This window comes from Ambystoma mexicanum, chromosome 9 (genome assembly GCF_040938575.1).
Source record: "Ambystoma mexicanum isolate Mex_15411 chromosome 9, UKY_AmexF1_1, whole genome shotgun sequence".
NCBI classification, from domain to species: domain Eukaryota; kingdom Metazoa; phylum Chordata; class Amphibia; order Caudata; family Ambystomatidae; genus Ambystoma; species Ambystoma mexicanum.
In genome coordinates, this window is record NC_090931.1 from 1,030,109,260 (window position 1) to 1,030,124,997 (window position 15,738).

At 43.2% G+C, this 15,738-nt stretch overlaps 1 protein-coding gene across 1 annotated transcript in view; it reads left to right on the forward strand.

Annotated features, from left to right (window-relative positions):
- The window catches only part of GRB14 (growth factor receptor bound protein 14), a 1,091,974-nt gene that overhangs the window by 669,514 nt on the left and 406,722 nt on the right, over positions 1–15,738 (forward strand). The window contains exon 3 of the mRNA XM_069616312.1: positions 11,246–11,364. Coding sequence (XP_069472413.1) covers positions 11,246–11,364 — 119 coding nt within the window. The remainder of the gene's footprint in view (positions 1–11,245; positions 11,365–15,738) is intronic.

The window sequence follows — 15,738 nt, forward strand, 5'->3', positions numbered from 1 at the left end:
GTACATAGAAAAACTGCTATTTATCTTAAAATGGCATCAGATATTGCCATCCCTCCTCCCCAAGATCCACCACTGCTGTAATCAAGGAGCATAAGAAACACTGCCCCCTACCTTAGAAATAACACACACGCAACAATTTCCCCTGTCCACATGACCCTCCATATTAGTGTTTGGTGCCTCTTCCCCATTTCCCTCCCCACATATCATTCTTAGCTCTCCTGCCAAAAAAAAAAATACATCCAAAAACAACAAAAGAAATGTTGCTTTAGGAACCACCGTTCACAGTTAAAAAATGGAACTAAAAAAACCCCTAGACGCCATCTAGTACATAGACTCAATAAGATTTTCCAACATTCCCATTTGCATTTTGTGTTATACTAATGGGAATATTGTGGCGTTCATCCCCCGTTCCAGGGACTGAAACGGTGGATACCGGCCCAGCAGCCCAAGTTATCAGCCCAAGCGAAGCGAGGGTGGATAACGAGGTCTCCGGACCATTATCCCCCCATTCCAGCCCCTGTAATGAGGGAGGAAGGCCATTAGCACTCTAGGTTCCCAAAGCGGGAACCCAAGGTGTCAAAAAAGGATTTTCCTTCCTACACCGGGACGCCATTGGCGTCCCGGTGTAGGAAGGAAAATCCTTTTCCAAGATGGCCACCATGGAAAGGGAAGGTGGGGTTCCATACAGGGCCCTCTTCGCTTTCCATGGCAGCCTGCAGGAGGCAAAGAGAGAACCCAATGACCATATTACGATAAGCACATTTTTCTTCCCTTTCAAACCTATCCCAATTTCGAACAACTTTACCACAAAGCCGGTCCCAGATGGGCATGGCCACTTTAACCCCATGTGTTGTCCATTGTGGTAATGGCCAGTAGCCAGATTGTCCGGGTCATGACCTTATTCCATGACCCCGCAATCTGGCCACTGCCCATGGCTACCGGCTATACCTCAGTCACCAAAAAGGTATGTCACTATTTTTTGTAATTACATTATGACACTTGTTCAAAAATAAAAAACGGACTCATTTGCAAAACCATGCTTTCAGATACCTTGCCAATGCTCCTTCCACAAGTTTGCTGGAAATCCACACGTTTTATTTTTTCAAAAGTGTCAAATGTATGCACATACAATAGTCATATAACCTAGCCCCCACTTGACAAAATCCATATAGACTTTATGAAAACATTTATATCTACATCTAAAATCTTTTTGCAAACTTTTGTTTAGATATGTCAAATTGCACCACCTTTATAATCTTTTACAATATTTTGGGACCCCACTCTAAGTTTGCCCCCTCCTGACGAAATCCAACCAAACATTGCAAAAATATGTATATCTAGATCTCTAAATGTTTGCACACCTTATTGTAGATTCATTAAATGGCACCCCATTTATAAGCCGTTAAAATAATTTGGGACCCCAAAAGGGGGGGTCCCAAATTATTTTAACGGCATCTATGATAGATGTCCAGTAAAAAGATACCATCCCTGTCTCCTGGGCCCCACTGGGCCGAACACAATTAACATGATTATGTGTGTATGCAAGGCGCTGCACATTCATACAGCAATCACTCTATCATTCACACGAGCATCCATCACCATACAATCACTCATAACATAAGCATACACGCATCCATACACATGTTTAAATAAAAACAAACAATGAACATAAACGTACCTTCTGCATTGGCCTGCGTGTGGGTGCTGAAACGCCCTGCTCCAGGCTGCTCTGTCTGTATGTTCGAGGAGGCGCAGGAGCTCCCCCTCGGACATACAGGCATGCAGTGCCCCAGCTAGCATTTCCAATGAGCTATGCAATGCTGGCGAAGCAAAACACCCCCGAACTTGCATGGCTCAGTGAGCCTGTGCGGCTGGGGAACTAAACTGAACTGTCAAAGGGAAACACTGTTTCCCTTTGACAGTTCAGCCAGCCCAGGAGCACTCCATCAGCTGGAAAAAGCAGCTGAGGGAGTGCTCATTGTTTCACTGGGCTGGCTCCTTAGCTCCTCCATAATGGGTGAGGGACCACTGGGTGGGCGTCCCCTCGCCATTATAGATGAGCCGCCAGGCTCGGACTGGCCTATAGGGCAATGCCTGTACTGAAAATGTAAAATGCTAGTGTGGGCCAGTCAAAATGGGCCACCATTTTGGCCAATGTGGACGAGGTTTATGAGTTACTATGCAGTTAGTAATTTTGACCATTGTTGCTGAATATATCACAATTTACTTACATTTTAACACAAAGCACCCCCTTGGGTACTATTAAAACAGTGGGCCTCATTACAACCCTGGCGGTAGCTATGCCGGTAAAACTGGCACGGCTGCCGCCGGAGTTGTATCCGGTTCCGCCACCCACGAATGGGCAATTACCGGGTCATGCCGAGTTAGGCAGACCTGATAATTGCCCTTTCGCGGGTGCCGGTACCGGTAGATCCCCATTCCCATTGAGCCCCATAGGTTAATAATGGTGCCGGTGCATCCGATGAGCTGTGCTCACGGGTACCGCACGGCCTGCCAGGTCAGACCTGGCGGGCTGTCAGGCACCCTTGAGCACAACTCGTACTATGCCGGTACGGTAGCAACGGTGCCGGTAGCTTACCAGCACCGTTGTTACCATACCGACATAGCTGTAATGAGGCCCAGTCTGTGACTAAAGGAATGAATATCCATTTACAACTGCGGGCCACTTTTTCATTGTTGCCTGAGACAGTTTCATGCTTCAGCCCGACCATGTGAGCCACCCCTGCCCATTTCGTCCAATCGTCTTTTTTATATTTCTTGCTGAGCTCTCAGGGCCCCCCAGGGATGCACCCACAGACCCATGGGGGGTCGCGACCCACAGTTTGAATACCGCTGGAGGCCATGCACCCAAGAGTGTGACCACTGGTGGCAAGTACTGTAATAGTATGAAGTGGCCAGGGCTTTAGGCGGCTGGTTTATGTGTGTGGGTTGTGGCCACAGGGCAGATTCTTGGGTGCCTACTGGTTGCAAGTACTGCAATAGTATGTGTACAGAAGTGTACAGGGTGTGTGGCAGATGGCTTACTGGACTGCCCCGAGATTCTTGGGTGTATGACAGTCTGTGCCCTGGGTGCAAGTAATGTAATAGTATTATGCTGTGGTGGTTGTTGACAGTCACTAGATTTGTGGGTGTATGGTGTGCCTACTGGTTGCAAGTACTGCAATAGTATGTGTACAGAAGTGGTCAGTCCATGTGGCAGCTGCTTTATTGGACTGCCACAAGATTCTTGGGTGTATGAGAGTCTGTGCAATGGGTGCAAGTAGTGTAATAGTATGTGAACTGAAGTGGACAGGGCCTCAGGTGGCTGCCTTATTTGTGTGGGTTGTGGGCAGTGGCGAGATTCTTGGGTGCATGGATGCATTATGCTGCAATGGTTGTGGCCTGCTCCTAGAGTCTTGGTTGCATGTCTGTATTATGGTGTGATGCTTGTGGGCTGCTGCTAGAATTTTGGGTGCATGACTGTCTTCCTACTGGTTGCAAGAAGAGTAATTATATGTGTATAGAAGAGGATAGGGACTCAGGTGTCTGGGTTATGTGTGTGGGTTGTGGGCTCTTGACAGATTCTTGGGTGCATGGCCGTATTATGCTGCAGTGGTTGTGGCCAGGCCCTAGACTCTAGGATGCATGGCCTTATGAGAGGGGGCACTAAAAAGAGCTTTTTTTGTGTGTGTTCTCGTGTTTTATGTTTTTGGTGGTATTTTCTGACATGACACATAAGGAAGAGAAGGCAAGAGAGGGTAGGGAAGGGGCACCAACCACTGGGACGAAGGGGCAGGTGGAGTGAGGAAGATGTTGGGTGGGCCTCATGGAGATAGGGAGCACTTTCCTTCGTGCTCCCAGACCATAGCCTCGAAAGCACTCTGGAATTGCTCACCCCTGCAGAATATCGCCTCACAGTAAATGCACAAGACAGTGACCTTTGAAATGTAAGGGTCAGCTGCGGTGTATATGGCCTGTGAGGCTGGCTCAGGGATCTGCTGCCCCATAGGAGTGTCCCTTGTGGTGACAGGAGCAGATGCTGAGGATGTGCAGAGGAACTCAACCTACTAGCCTGTTGGAAGGGGACAACCCTCCGTACTGCTGCCTTGTGGTTTGAGCTCAGGTGTCGCCGCATGGAGGTGGTCCCGTAGCTATACAGCCCAGGTTTGCCGCGACTGAGTGCCATGGCACTTATTGCAGCAAACCTTGGCCACACTAGTCTTGGGTAGTCCCCAGCGGTGGTAAAGAGTCTCCACACCCAAGATTCACGTTGGTAGCTGGTAGTAGGGACTTCCACTACCTCATCCTCTTCCTCTTCTTGTTCCCCCTCTACATCATCACCATGCCTGTTCCCCTCACCATGCCCTCCAGAAGATGGTGGTGGTGGTGGTGGGGGTGATGATAAGGATGCAGCAGCAGTGGAAGCAGCAGTGGATGCCATTCTTCTCAGGAAGTTAGTGTTCACCAAACAGGAAACCAGGAAGCAGCAATCTGGTACAAGTAGCAGTCTGGCACAGTGCTCTGTTCTGGAAATCCAAAAACAGAATGAGGAGCAGCACTAGGGTGGGGCCTTTTATAGGGGTTCTGGAGAGTGCTCTGCGAACAGTTTTGCACTCCCTCAACACTTCAGACCCCAAGCTGGGCTCAATAAATTCCAAAAAGTCTCTAGATCATCAGGGGCATCATCTGGGACCTCTGCAAGGGTGTAGTTTTACTGTAAGACAGCTTGGATTGCTTAAAAAGGCACTTTTTTGTTGTTCGGGGGCCCGGACCATGTTCACGAATAAGGACCAATGATCAGCGTGTGTGCGGTCACATGGTGACATCGTGAATGTTTGCGAGTGCGACAGCTGTCCGTAGGACACCTAATGCACGGGATCCATTGTGTGCATGCACTTAGGTGTCCTCCAACAGTGTTGGGCTCCCCAAACTAATTAAAAGTGTGACACATGTGCAGCAGACAGTTCTGAACAGGGGCAGTGTTCGTAGGACCCAGGGGGTGTGATGCGCATGTGCCCAGGTGTACGCCAGACATGGGTGTGTTCCCCGAACAAATGAAAGTACATCACTACTTTGTGGACATGCCGGACATGCACAGTGTTTGTAGGACCCGGGGGACGAGATGCGCATGCACCCAGGTGTCCGCTGTACAGGGATGGGGTCCCCAAGCAAATTAAAGTACGTCACTGCTTTGCAGAAATGCCGGACAGATACAGTGTTCGTAAGACCCGGGGGATGAGATACACATGTGCCCAGGTGTCTGCCGGACAGGGTTGGGCTCCCCAAACTAATTAAAAGTATGCCACAACTTTGGGGACATGCTGGACAGGCACGTTGTCCGTAGGACACAGGGAATATGATGCGCGTGTGCCCAGGTGTCCGCAGAACAGGGGAGGACTCCCTGAACCGATTAGAGGTACATTACAACTTTGCGGACTCCTACGGACACTTCCATTTTGATTGTGGACTGCCCGGCAGGCAAGGTGTCCTCAGGACACCTCCATTTTGGTTACGGACAGGCCGGAGAGTCGTGTGCTTTGTGGACTCCTAACAAGGCTTTTAAAAAAGAAAGCACACACACACACACAGCAACAGTATACACATAGAACTTTTTAGTTATACACCCAAATACTCACAATTAGGAAAGGGAAGGGGTAGCGTAAATGGAAACATATACAGGGGAATTGGGGTTTTGCACAGGCTGGTCATCAGGGGAGGAAGGGATTGAGGTCTCATCATAACATCTTTGCTTTAAAGGGAACTTGTGGGGATGGTAGTCTGGGACAGGGGAAGGGGTGCAGCTGCAAGTGGGGCAGTGGCACTTTATATTTTCATTTATATGCCTTTGAACAAGTCGTTTTAAGTCTGCAAACCTGTCCTTCAATTGCTCAATTTTTGCCCCCAGGCTCAATAGTTCATTGCCCACACTGTCAGTTTGGGTTTCTATGTGCTCATGCACTTGTGTAGTAGCTGGTGCGCCCAGGCCATTCCCTTCATTTTCAGTATGTACTGTTAAAAAAAAAAAAATGTTTCAGTTACATGTGAAGCAATGTGTGTTCATTTTCCTATTTTTGAAATGGCACTGTCTACCATTGGAGTTACTATCTTCACTCATTTCATCAAGGGGGAAATTCTCCTCAAACCACTCCAGGGTGCTTGCCTTTTCTGTGTAAAAAAAAACAAAAAAAACAACGTTTTACTAGTCATGTACACAAAACAAACTGCACAGGTATAGGAAAAAATATAGTGTACTTATGACTTTCTAATACGGTTTTGCTGTCACTACTGCTGCCCCTACTTTGCACTTCTCCCGCTGACAGTTGCTTCTCAGTTTGTATATAACGTTTTACTAGTCATGTACACAAAACAAACTGCACAGGTATAGGAAAAAATATAGTGTACTTATGACTTTCTAATACGGTTTTGCTGTCACTACTGCTGCCCCTACTTTGCACTTCGCCCGCTGACAGTTGCTTCTCAGTTTGTATATAACGCAGCACTGAGGTAATACTGTTGGAAGCACTGGTTATTTTGCTGCCTGGTGCATTCCATTATGTTGCACACCCTATGCAATTGCGCTGCTACTTTTATAAGTACAGAGTTTGTAGAACTACTTCATTTTTCCTTATAATACACTTATGTTTTGATCTTTAAACATCTTCAGTTTCTTTGCTGTACTCTACCATAATGTAAGACAACCCCTTAGGTTTTGGGCATTGTGGATGCTACACTAGGTCCATGAACAGTCGCACAGTCTGCGGACCTTTTGGTTATGGGCATTGGGCCAGGGGGTTCAGTATGTTGTATGGTACATCTACAAAAATTAAGGGCATCCTGGGAAAAACCTATGAAATTCAGTGAAAAAACGTTGTTAAAGGGACGTTATGGTTAAGTTGCGCTAATAAAAACCTATCAAATTCAGTGACAACATTTTGTTAAAGGGACATTATAATTACTTTACAAGTAAAATCGAAAACCCCCAGAAATTCATCAGTTAGGGTAAGCTAAGCAAAAATAACTTGCGCCACCACCATGCACTGCTAAGACCAACACCCAGGACATCAAATATGTCATCACACATGTCATTGATGACAACACTGATGACATCACATATCAAATTCATTTTGATGAAATGTCCCTACAAGGGGTTGTGTTTATAATGTCGGTAACAAGATGTCAGGGGTGATTGGAAGAGTATCATGAACTACTTAATGTATTAAAAAATATTCTCATCTCAACAAAATATTATATTGGAGTGTTGTTGTTAATACAGGAGCCTAATTATACATACACATAGTCAACAGCTGCAGCATGTACCATAGAAGTACAATATTTTTGATCTATTCATTTTGGATAGTAAAATAATGAATGCTACCATATCAGAGTTTAGAGTAATGTTAAACATGGAATAAATAGTTAACAATTCAAGACTTACTACACACTTGTGTTAGTACAAACAATACATATGAAGACCCACGATGCATACAAATCAGAGGCACACAGAGGGAAACTAAAGTAAGGAAAAAAAGAAACATTACCAGAAAATGACAATAACATTAAAGGTCATCCTTATGTATACAAATGAGTTGTGTGTTTGAGGCCTGCTTATTGCCTTGCGTATGTGCACCAAGAGCTCAGACCAAATCCTAAGGAAAGTACTTTAAGAACATATGATAAGGTTAACGTCTAGATATATATCACCTTTTGAATTTTCATATTCTGACTGTCAATGAACAAAAACACCTGGCCTAGATATATTAGCGAACAAAAACAAGTGGCCTAGATATGTGATGTCATCAGTGATGTAGCCAAAGACATTTGTGATGTCATTTTTTATGTCTCATTTTTGATGTCCTGGGTATTAGTCTTAGCAGTGCACGGTGGTGGCGCAAGTTAGTGTTACTTACCATAACTGCCGAATTTCTGAGATTATTTTTTCGGTTTTACTTTTAACCATAACGTCCCTTTAAAATGTTTTTTCTGTGAATTTCATAGGTTTTTATTAGTGCAACTTAAGCATAATGTCCCTTTAACAAAGCTTTTTCACTGAGCTATATATATATACACAACAAAACTAGACCCCACTTCAGTCCACACCATCACAATAAAACAACGATGAAACCACCAAAATACTACTTCTCATCCTCTTGCCCCCTTTACATCGGATCCCAGACCCACTCAATACATGGGGCCTCTACCCTTATTCCTCCTCTCCTCTTAGTGGTACAGCACTGTCTTCTCCCCCTAATCAGAGAGGATCCTATTACTCCTTTTATCCTCATGACTCCATGTATTAGAAATAAAAATAAAAAAATATACATATATATAGTGCCACGTGGTCTTCCCACTCTGCAATCACCCCACTCTAAATGTGCTACTACTCTTACCCACACTTGTATTGTTTTCTCCCGCAAAAGATGCAATTACATCTATGTGCTCTCCCCTGAGTTCCACCGTCACGGGGTCCCATCAACGGCCAGCACAATCTGGGAGCGGCACCCCACTCCAAAGAGCAAACATGAATTCAGTCAACACGGCTCCTGTAAACCTCTCCAATTTGTAGACTCAGGACTAGTCACTGCAGGTTGATGTGGCCACTCCGGATGTGCAGCCAGGAATCCTCCATCACTACAGAGAGTCTGGGATCACATCAGGTTCACAAAATTTGTAAGGCAGATATCTAGACAGAGAAAAAACAGAGTAAAACAAATTCACCTTGCAGAGTCCCATGGGGGCGCAGAAAGAGGTTACTTCATTCGCGTAGCCCACAATCATACTGGTATTGATCATCTAATTGCCTGCTTGTTTTATGGATGCCACTTTTGTGTAGGAGGTTAGTATGGAGTTTACGGACCCTGCTCTTGTGCGCCCTTTGTCAATTTACTCAGTGCATTTAGGTGGGAATTAAGGGGACTATGTTTTCAAGTCCTTTTTTCCTGTTTTTGTCTCCATAGATAATTCATAACTGGTCATTACCAGTATGATTGTGGGCTACGTGAATGAAGTAACCTCTTTCTGCGCCCCCTTGGGACTCTGCAAGGTGAATTTGTTTTACCTGCATTTGCTAGTCCTTATCAATTGAACTCTAATGGGTGATGGATATATGTTGAGCCATGGGCAGGCTCAGTCAAGTTTTAATTCCTGTTTTTAACATCAAGCTTTGTTTCTGTTTTCTTTGTTTGTTTGAATTAGCGTTCCACCAGAGGCACAGACCTCAAGCAAGATTGAAGCATAATGTACCTTCTAGTACATGACCGTCTGGTGTACTGCTGTGTATAGTTCTTTTTGACATTGTTATGGGCCTTTTGAAGAATTAATATCATGCAATTATTGCGCCCTGATGAAGACGGCTACCAGCTCTTTTGTTCTTTTTTGTCCTAGATAAGATTGATTGTTTGACCGTCGAAACTACTGTTAGGAGAATGTCACATGAATGTGACACCCGTAGTAGGCACTTAGCACTTTTTTTGACAAGGCACTTAGCACTTTTTCTGATAACCTTGTTGCACTGACTTTTGTGGCCTACCTGCTGTAGATACACAGTGGCTATATACATTATAGTTAGCATTGCCTGATTAGATAGTCTTTTAGATAGATACATTATCTTTTCTAGCATATTTTTGATATATATTATGTAATTGTATGCATTTTAGAAAATGTTATAGTGTGGATGATGTAAAATGATTTTACTGTGTTATTTGTATTAATTGAATAAAATATGTAAATTTGACTTCTGACCTGTCCATGTCCCTCATTGCCCATTCACCCTACTGAGTCTTTGAATGTTTTGAATTGTTGTATTTATTCCGTGTGACCCCATTTCTCTTATTCATGAATTGGTTGGACCTGCATGTTAATACCAAGAAATCCGCAGCAATGGTGTGCCACGGGTTCAGGTGGCAACCTACCTTTCCGGCAATGGCCAGCAATAGCAGCAGAATTCCCTTAGTGATGGTTTTTCATGATTGTTTTCTGTGGCTCCCCATATTAATAAACAATGTAACCAATTTAAACAGCCACTGGGGGTTGTGGGGGCATTCTTTTATGAGTATGTACAACATCAATTCAATTGAGCTTATAAGTAAAGTATATTTGAACAAAGCAATATATGCTGCAAAGTATGGTATGAAGCTGTTGGGTTTTGGCAAAGCAAAAAATACGGAGGTTTGTGAGAATGATTTTCTCAAGGAGATCCTGGGTTTACCCAGTGAGTCAACAAATTATGGGTTAGATCTAGAATTAGGGCTAGCCTGTAAAAGATGATGATCTAGCCACATGACTAGCACTTTATTAGACACGGCTATGGTGTAATAATAAAGCGACACTTACACAGTCTTTACACAGTCCTTAATAAAAACACTTATGTTTCCCCCTAACCAGCTATGCAATGTACAGTCACCCTCATGTCCGTTCCCATCCCGCTGAAGCGTTTCACATGTATCTGGTTGAAAACCTGGCTACTTGCTTAACTGGTCTCCCCCTAACCAGTTGCTCAATGTACAGTTACCCTTTGTGTCCGTTCCAACTCCGCTGAAGTTCCTGCATGTAACTGGTCTGTAACAGCACCCTGATGCCTGAGGGTTTAGGTGCTTTATAAATGTAAAAAATAAATAAATACATGAATGTCCAAGGAGATGGCTGTAGAAATACCATAGCTGAAATATTTCAAAAGCAATCTTGTGGAAATGGATGCAGTGAATTATTTTAAGGCACTTGACACTTTAATGGCGGGACAATTTACGTTTGCGCCCATTTTGCCAGGCCCCTACAAGGACCTATCACGTTTTGTACTGTTTTACCCAGCCTATGCAAATATTAGAAACTGCACTTTGAAACGTATTTTAAGAGAGTGGGGGCTGATGCAATGCCACCCAGTGTTATAATATTTACTCTGGGCGGTTACCCCAAAGATGGGCTGGTCTTTGTTATCTCAGAATGGCTTTGCACAAGAGAAAACATTGGCTGGATCAAATTGAAGATGCTTAATGCTTTTACATACTTTCCTTTTTTTATGATGATGATATCAAAAATCTGAATACTGTAATGTAATGATTTGCTGGTGCGTTTGTTAGGAAATATTGTATTGTATTTACAACAATGTTTTTATGGAACCTTCGTGTAAATACTAGGGATGTAAAGGGGATGTAAAGGATTTTTGTATACTAGCATTTATAAATTCTTTTCCGATAATCTAATACTACGACTTCACAAAAAGTGAAATCTTAATTTCATATTCATTTTACAGAAAGGACCATAGAAGACCATGAGATGGTTATTGAAGTGCAGTCTAGCTGGGGAATGGAAGAAAGTCGGTTCTATTTCAGAAAGAATTATGCCAAATATGAATTTTTTAAAAGACCTTTGGTAAGTGACATCCCTTTTATCTTGAGTTTGATAAATGTTGTTTCAAGGGTACAATGTTGCAAGAAATGCATGTTATCAGTAATTCATTCCTTAATGCTCTATAAGAAGGGTACTTGTGCTTTCTTTGTATGGGTAGTGAAAATAAAAATATTTAAATGCATTCTGTTTAGGCCAATTAAAATTTTTATTGTGTGTGCTCTTTAAATTGCCCCATGATGATGATAACAATAATAATAATTATACTAAAAATGATGATTCCTCAAGCACAATAACAATAATGAATATCACATAATTGAACAGTTTAATTGTAATATATTAAGACTAAGCGGCCATATGATGCAAATATATGCATTCAAATGTAAAAATAAATTGTTGGCTCCCAAAACAGAGGATTATTCATTTTTAACAAGGGATAATTTCTCATTTGGATCCTAAAAATCAATTTCTAACTATATGCAGTTTATGGTCAAAATAAATATGGTGTACAATCTTGTCATTGTTCAAGCAGAATGAGCATATGTACATTGAGTGAATTTTTTGAAAAAATAAAGTTCAAACACCTAGGCAATATAAATCGGTCCTTCCCAAACAAGGGCATGGATACCTTCAAACGATGCCCCTCTTATGACCTCAGATGAAGTCACACTGCTCTGATCTACCGACAGACAGATATGTTGGAGGAGAATGGCAAAGCGTACCAAAATCACATGGTGTACATAGGGAAAAACCTATCAAATAATTAGGAGAGAGCTGAAAATAGTGCTGTGTTCTAAATTTTACACCAATATCAAGGTTTGATCAGGAACCACCCAATTATTTCCAACCAGCAACATTGATAACTTGCAAAACTGCTGGGTGTACAAAGGCTACCGCCACACACTCTAATGCCAATAACACCAGCAAACATCTTAATGCAAAGACCAAAGACCACCCAAACTGACAGCTTCAAGTGCAGACTACACATGAGCCATCAGTTCCCAACTTGTTCCACCCCAATATTGTGGTCATAAATACTCTCAAGCTGTCGAAAAAGGTGGCATATTTTGTGTATGATGACATCTATGGTACCCACCTGTTTTAAATGTCTCTGGTAAAGCAAGTCAATTCCTGATATGTATAACAGCCACATTCTAATACTGTGCATAGGGGTAGGTGGGTGTAAAAACGTAGGGGGGTGTGTGCAATAGTGAAAGCAAGATCTATCTATCTTGGGTCATTTGTAGAGCGGAAACATCCCATTGACCTTCGACAGATAGGGGAGTCGGAGGATGTGAACACAATGAAAACAAAGGCATATTAATTCTTCATTGGAACAGTGGCAAATTCTTGATTTAATGGAACACCTCCGACAAGGCATTCCACAAATTAGCTGCAAGTACTTCAAATGAGTGTTCAATCGAGGATTTGTTTTCCAACCAGAGCCACCCACGGACTTTACCTCAGCAGCCAGCAAAACATTGAACCCATTGACATGGGTTCATGAACTCTGTCTATCAGTGTGTACGTTTACTTAATAATTGAATTGCAAGCAAAACACAATTAAATCCTTCATATTTGAAACTATAGGTATATGTTGATGAATTGATGATCGTCTATCTCTCCTGTAATAGAAATGTGGCAGGCTCGAAATTCTCTGATGCAAGTCATTTTATTCCATGAACAATCACGATTTCAAAAACATTCACACCACCTACAACAATTAACTTAACATGTTATAATGTTATCCACATCCCTGGCAAGCCGTTCCTAATATAACAGACCTAAATTACTGCAAAATGCAGTAAGACCATTTACTTATCATAATTCTGTATTGTCAAGTTGCAAAAGATCCTAACCGTCACTTTGAGATCAAACATGCCACACTGTGTTGCCCTTAACAACAGGGGTGGACTGGCCTAGAGGGAACACTGGAGTTTTCCCAGTGGGTCTCTGCATCATGGCCATTATTTTCAAATGTTCTTAAGTGAAAGGGGTTGGGCTTGCTCAAAATGTGGAATATGGGGACACCTTGAACATTATTTCCAGGGACGCTTTGAGTTCCCAGTACACCCCTGCTTGTCAATGACAAACATGTCCCCTATCTGTAGACGTTCCTATTGAAACACTTAAATGGAAACACAAGCTTGCCAGAAACCATAATTTAGATCTAAAGCAATATTTGAAATCTGGACATTTGGTCCAAGAACCATAGATAATTGACTCCCAACACATGTTTCATCTCCCCTCAAGTCCCATCCAACTCTATAAGCACCTCTATGATCATGCCCTTCTTCAAACATTCCTACTGAGACCAAGAAGACCTCCAGGGTCATTTCAGGCTTCACATGAGCATGAAGATTACAGAACACGTAGCCACTGGATTATAACAACATCCCAGTGTGACATGCTCAATCCAATCTTCCTCTGCCTTGGTCATGGTCGAAAAAGAAGACTCGTATTAGTGCAGGATGACCTATTCCATCTAATAGCTACTAATCTATCTGTTGGCAGTGAGTGACACAGCAGTCCATCGTATACTGATCAAGGATATCATTGAATGTGACCAGCCGAGCCAATCTCTACCATCAGCTCATGCCAATCTACAGTACATTCAGATTATAAAATGTTAAGGAGCCAACAATAAATGCAGGAAGAATACAATTTCTGCGTTACCTACACTGACAGGGTCATTACCTGCATAAAATGGCAAGCCCAAAGCTGGCAATAAAATACAAACCTAAAATGGGGATGCTTTTCGAAGTATCGACCGTACATGGATTGGGTAAGTAAGTAAGTTATTTTTAAACTGTTTTAGCATGCAGGTTGCAGCCCAGCAACCTAGCACAACCTTAAGCCACCTTCCCTCTGCTCTTGCTCCACTCCAACCATCTCTTCTCGAACCCCCGCACCGTCACACTCTCGTTTCAATTCCAAAGGAAACATAGGATACCACACAAACCTACCCCCTTATTCACCCACCCAAAACAACTACAACTATAACCACAACAAAACCAGAATCATAAACCAAAACTAATAAAACTACCTCCTATATCGCAAATTCACCTCTCCCCAACACTACCATGGAAAAGGCATATAAGTCAACATCACCCATTTCAAAATCTTTCTAAAGACTAGGACATTTTCTTGGCCTCTGTGGATGGAAACTACTCAACTCTAGCTCACCTGTTGCTCCTTCACCACTTTCCTCGTTCACATCACTATTCTCAGCCTGATCTTTTCTCCCATTCTCCTTCCATACATCCTCTCCCCAGCTCAGATGTCCTTTTCACTCCACTCTCTCTCCACATCCTACAGAAGCTCCCTTGTGCCTCATCTCTACAATTCCATTGTGCCAAAACATTTGTCTTTCATTCCATCTAGTGCCATCTTCCACTCTGACAGCACTGGGAAACCCTTCAATAACCACCATAGGCTCTGAAAATGTCTCAACATCCCTTTCACCACTATTCTCCCCTTCTTACTCCTTACCAAGTCTCATCCCTTAATATCCTCTTTTCATTTCGACTTAACTGGTTCTCCTACCGCTTTTTGTCTACCCTTCAATTTGTCCTTATCCATTTCCATGGTACCTACTCCTTTCTTGCTCAAATGGTTCACCCAGTATGGGCACAACATGGAATCTAACTTCCTACCGCACATCAATTCAAATATTGACACTAGTGTCACCCTGTTAGGAGATACCCTTATGCTCCAAACCATCTTTTACACAACATCACTCAGATCCATGCCATTCCTACCTGCCATCTCAATCATCTCATCTAAAACTCTGTTGAGACCCTCTACATATTTAAAAGACTGTGATTGAAATGGAGAACTGCCTTTTCAGCTTCATTACTGATTGTATATGTGCCCTTTCCATATATTTGCACCTGGCGAAGGGCGATCAGCCAATCAGGTGCCTGGAAATATGGGCGAGAACACACATTGTACCACCCACATCTTCCAGCCACCCAAGGCCCTTCTGGTCGGTGCCATCTTGCGTGTGGGGAGGCGATAGGGCGTCTCTCCCTGTTGCCCCTCTTGACCCCGTCCCCCAAGCTCGAGAGAGATTCCACTCCCTTTGCCAAGCCCCCTCCCTCCACTCTTACCTGCTGGAACACAGCTTTATGCTCTGGTCCTGGTGCTCTTCCCGACTGCCACCATGGAATGGAAAAGGGACTAAGTCCCTTTTCCTATGGTGGTGGCCATCTTGTTCTTTTACAGACATTGGGCTTCATGCACAGAGCCTATCTCCCATACAAACAAAAAAAATCAACTATTTGCACCCAGGGTGAACCCAGGGTGCAAAAAGCTATCCCTCCTCATTGGGGGTTTGCACATTGTTAGCAATGGCCCAAACACCTCTATAAGGCAGATCCCTTTTTTATCAATAAA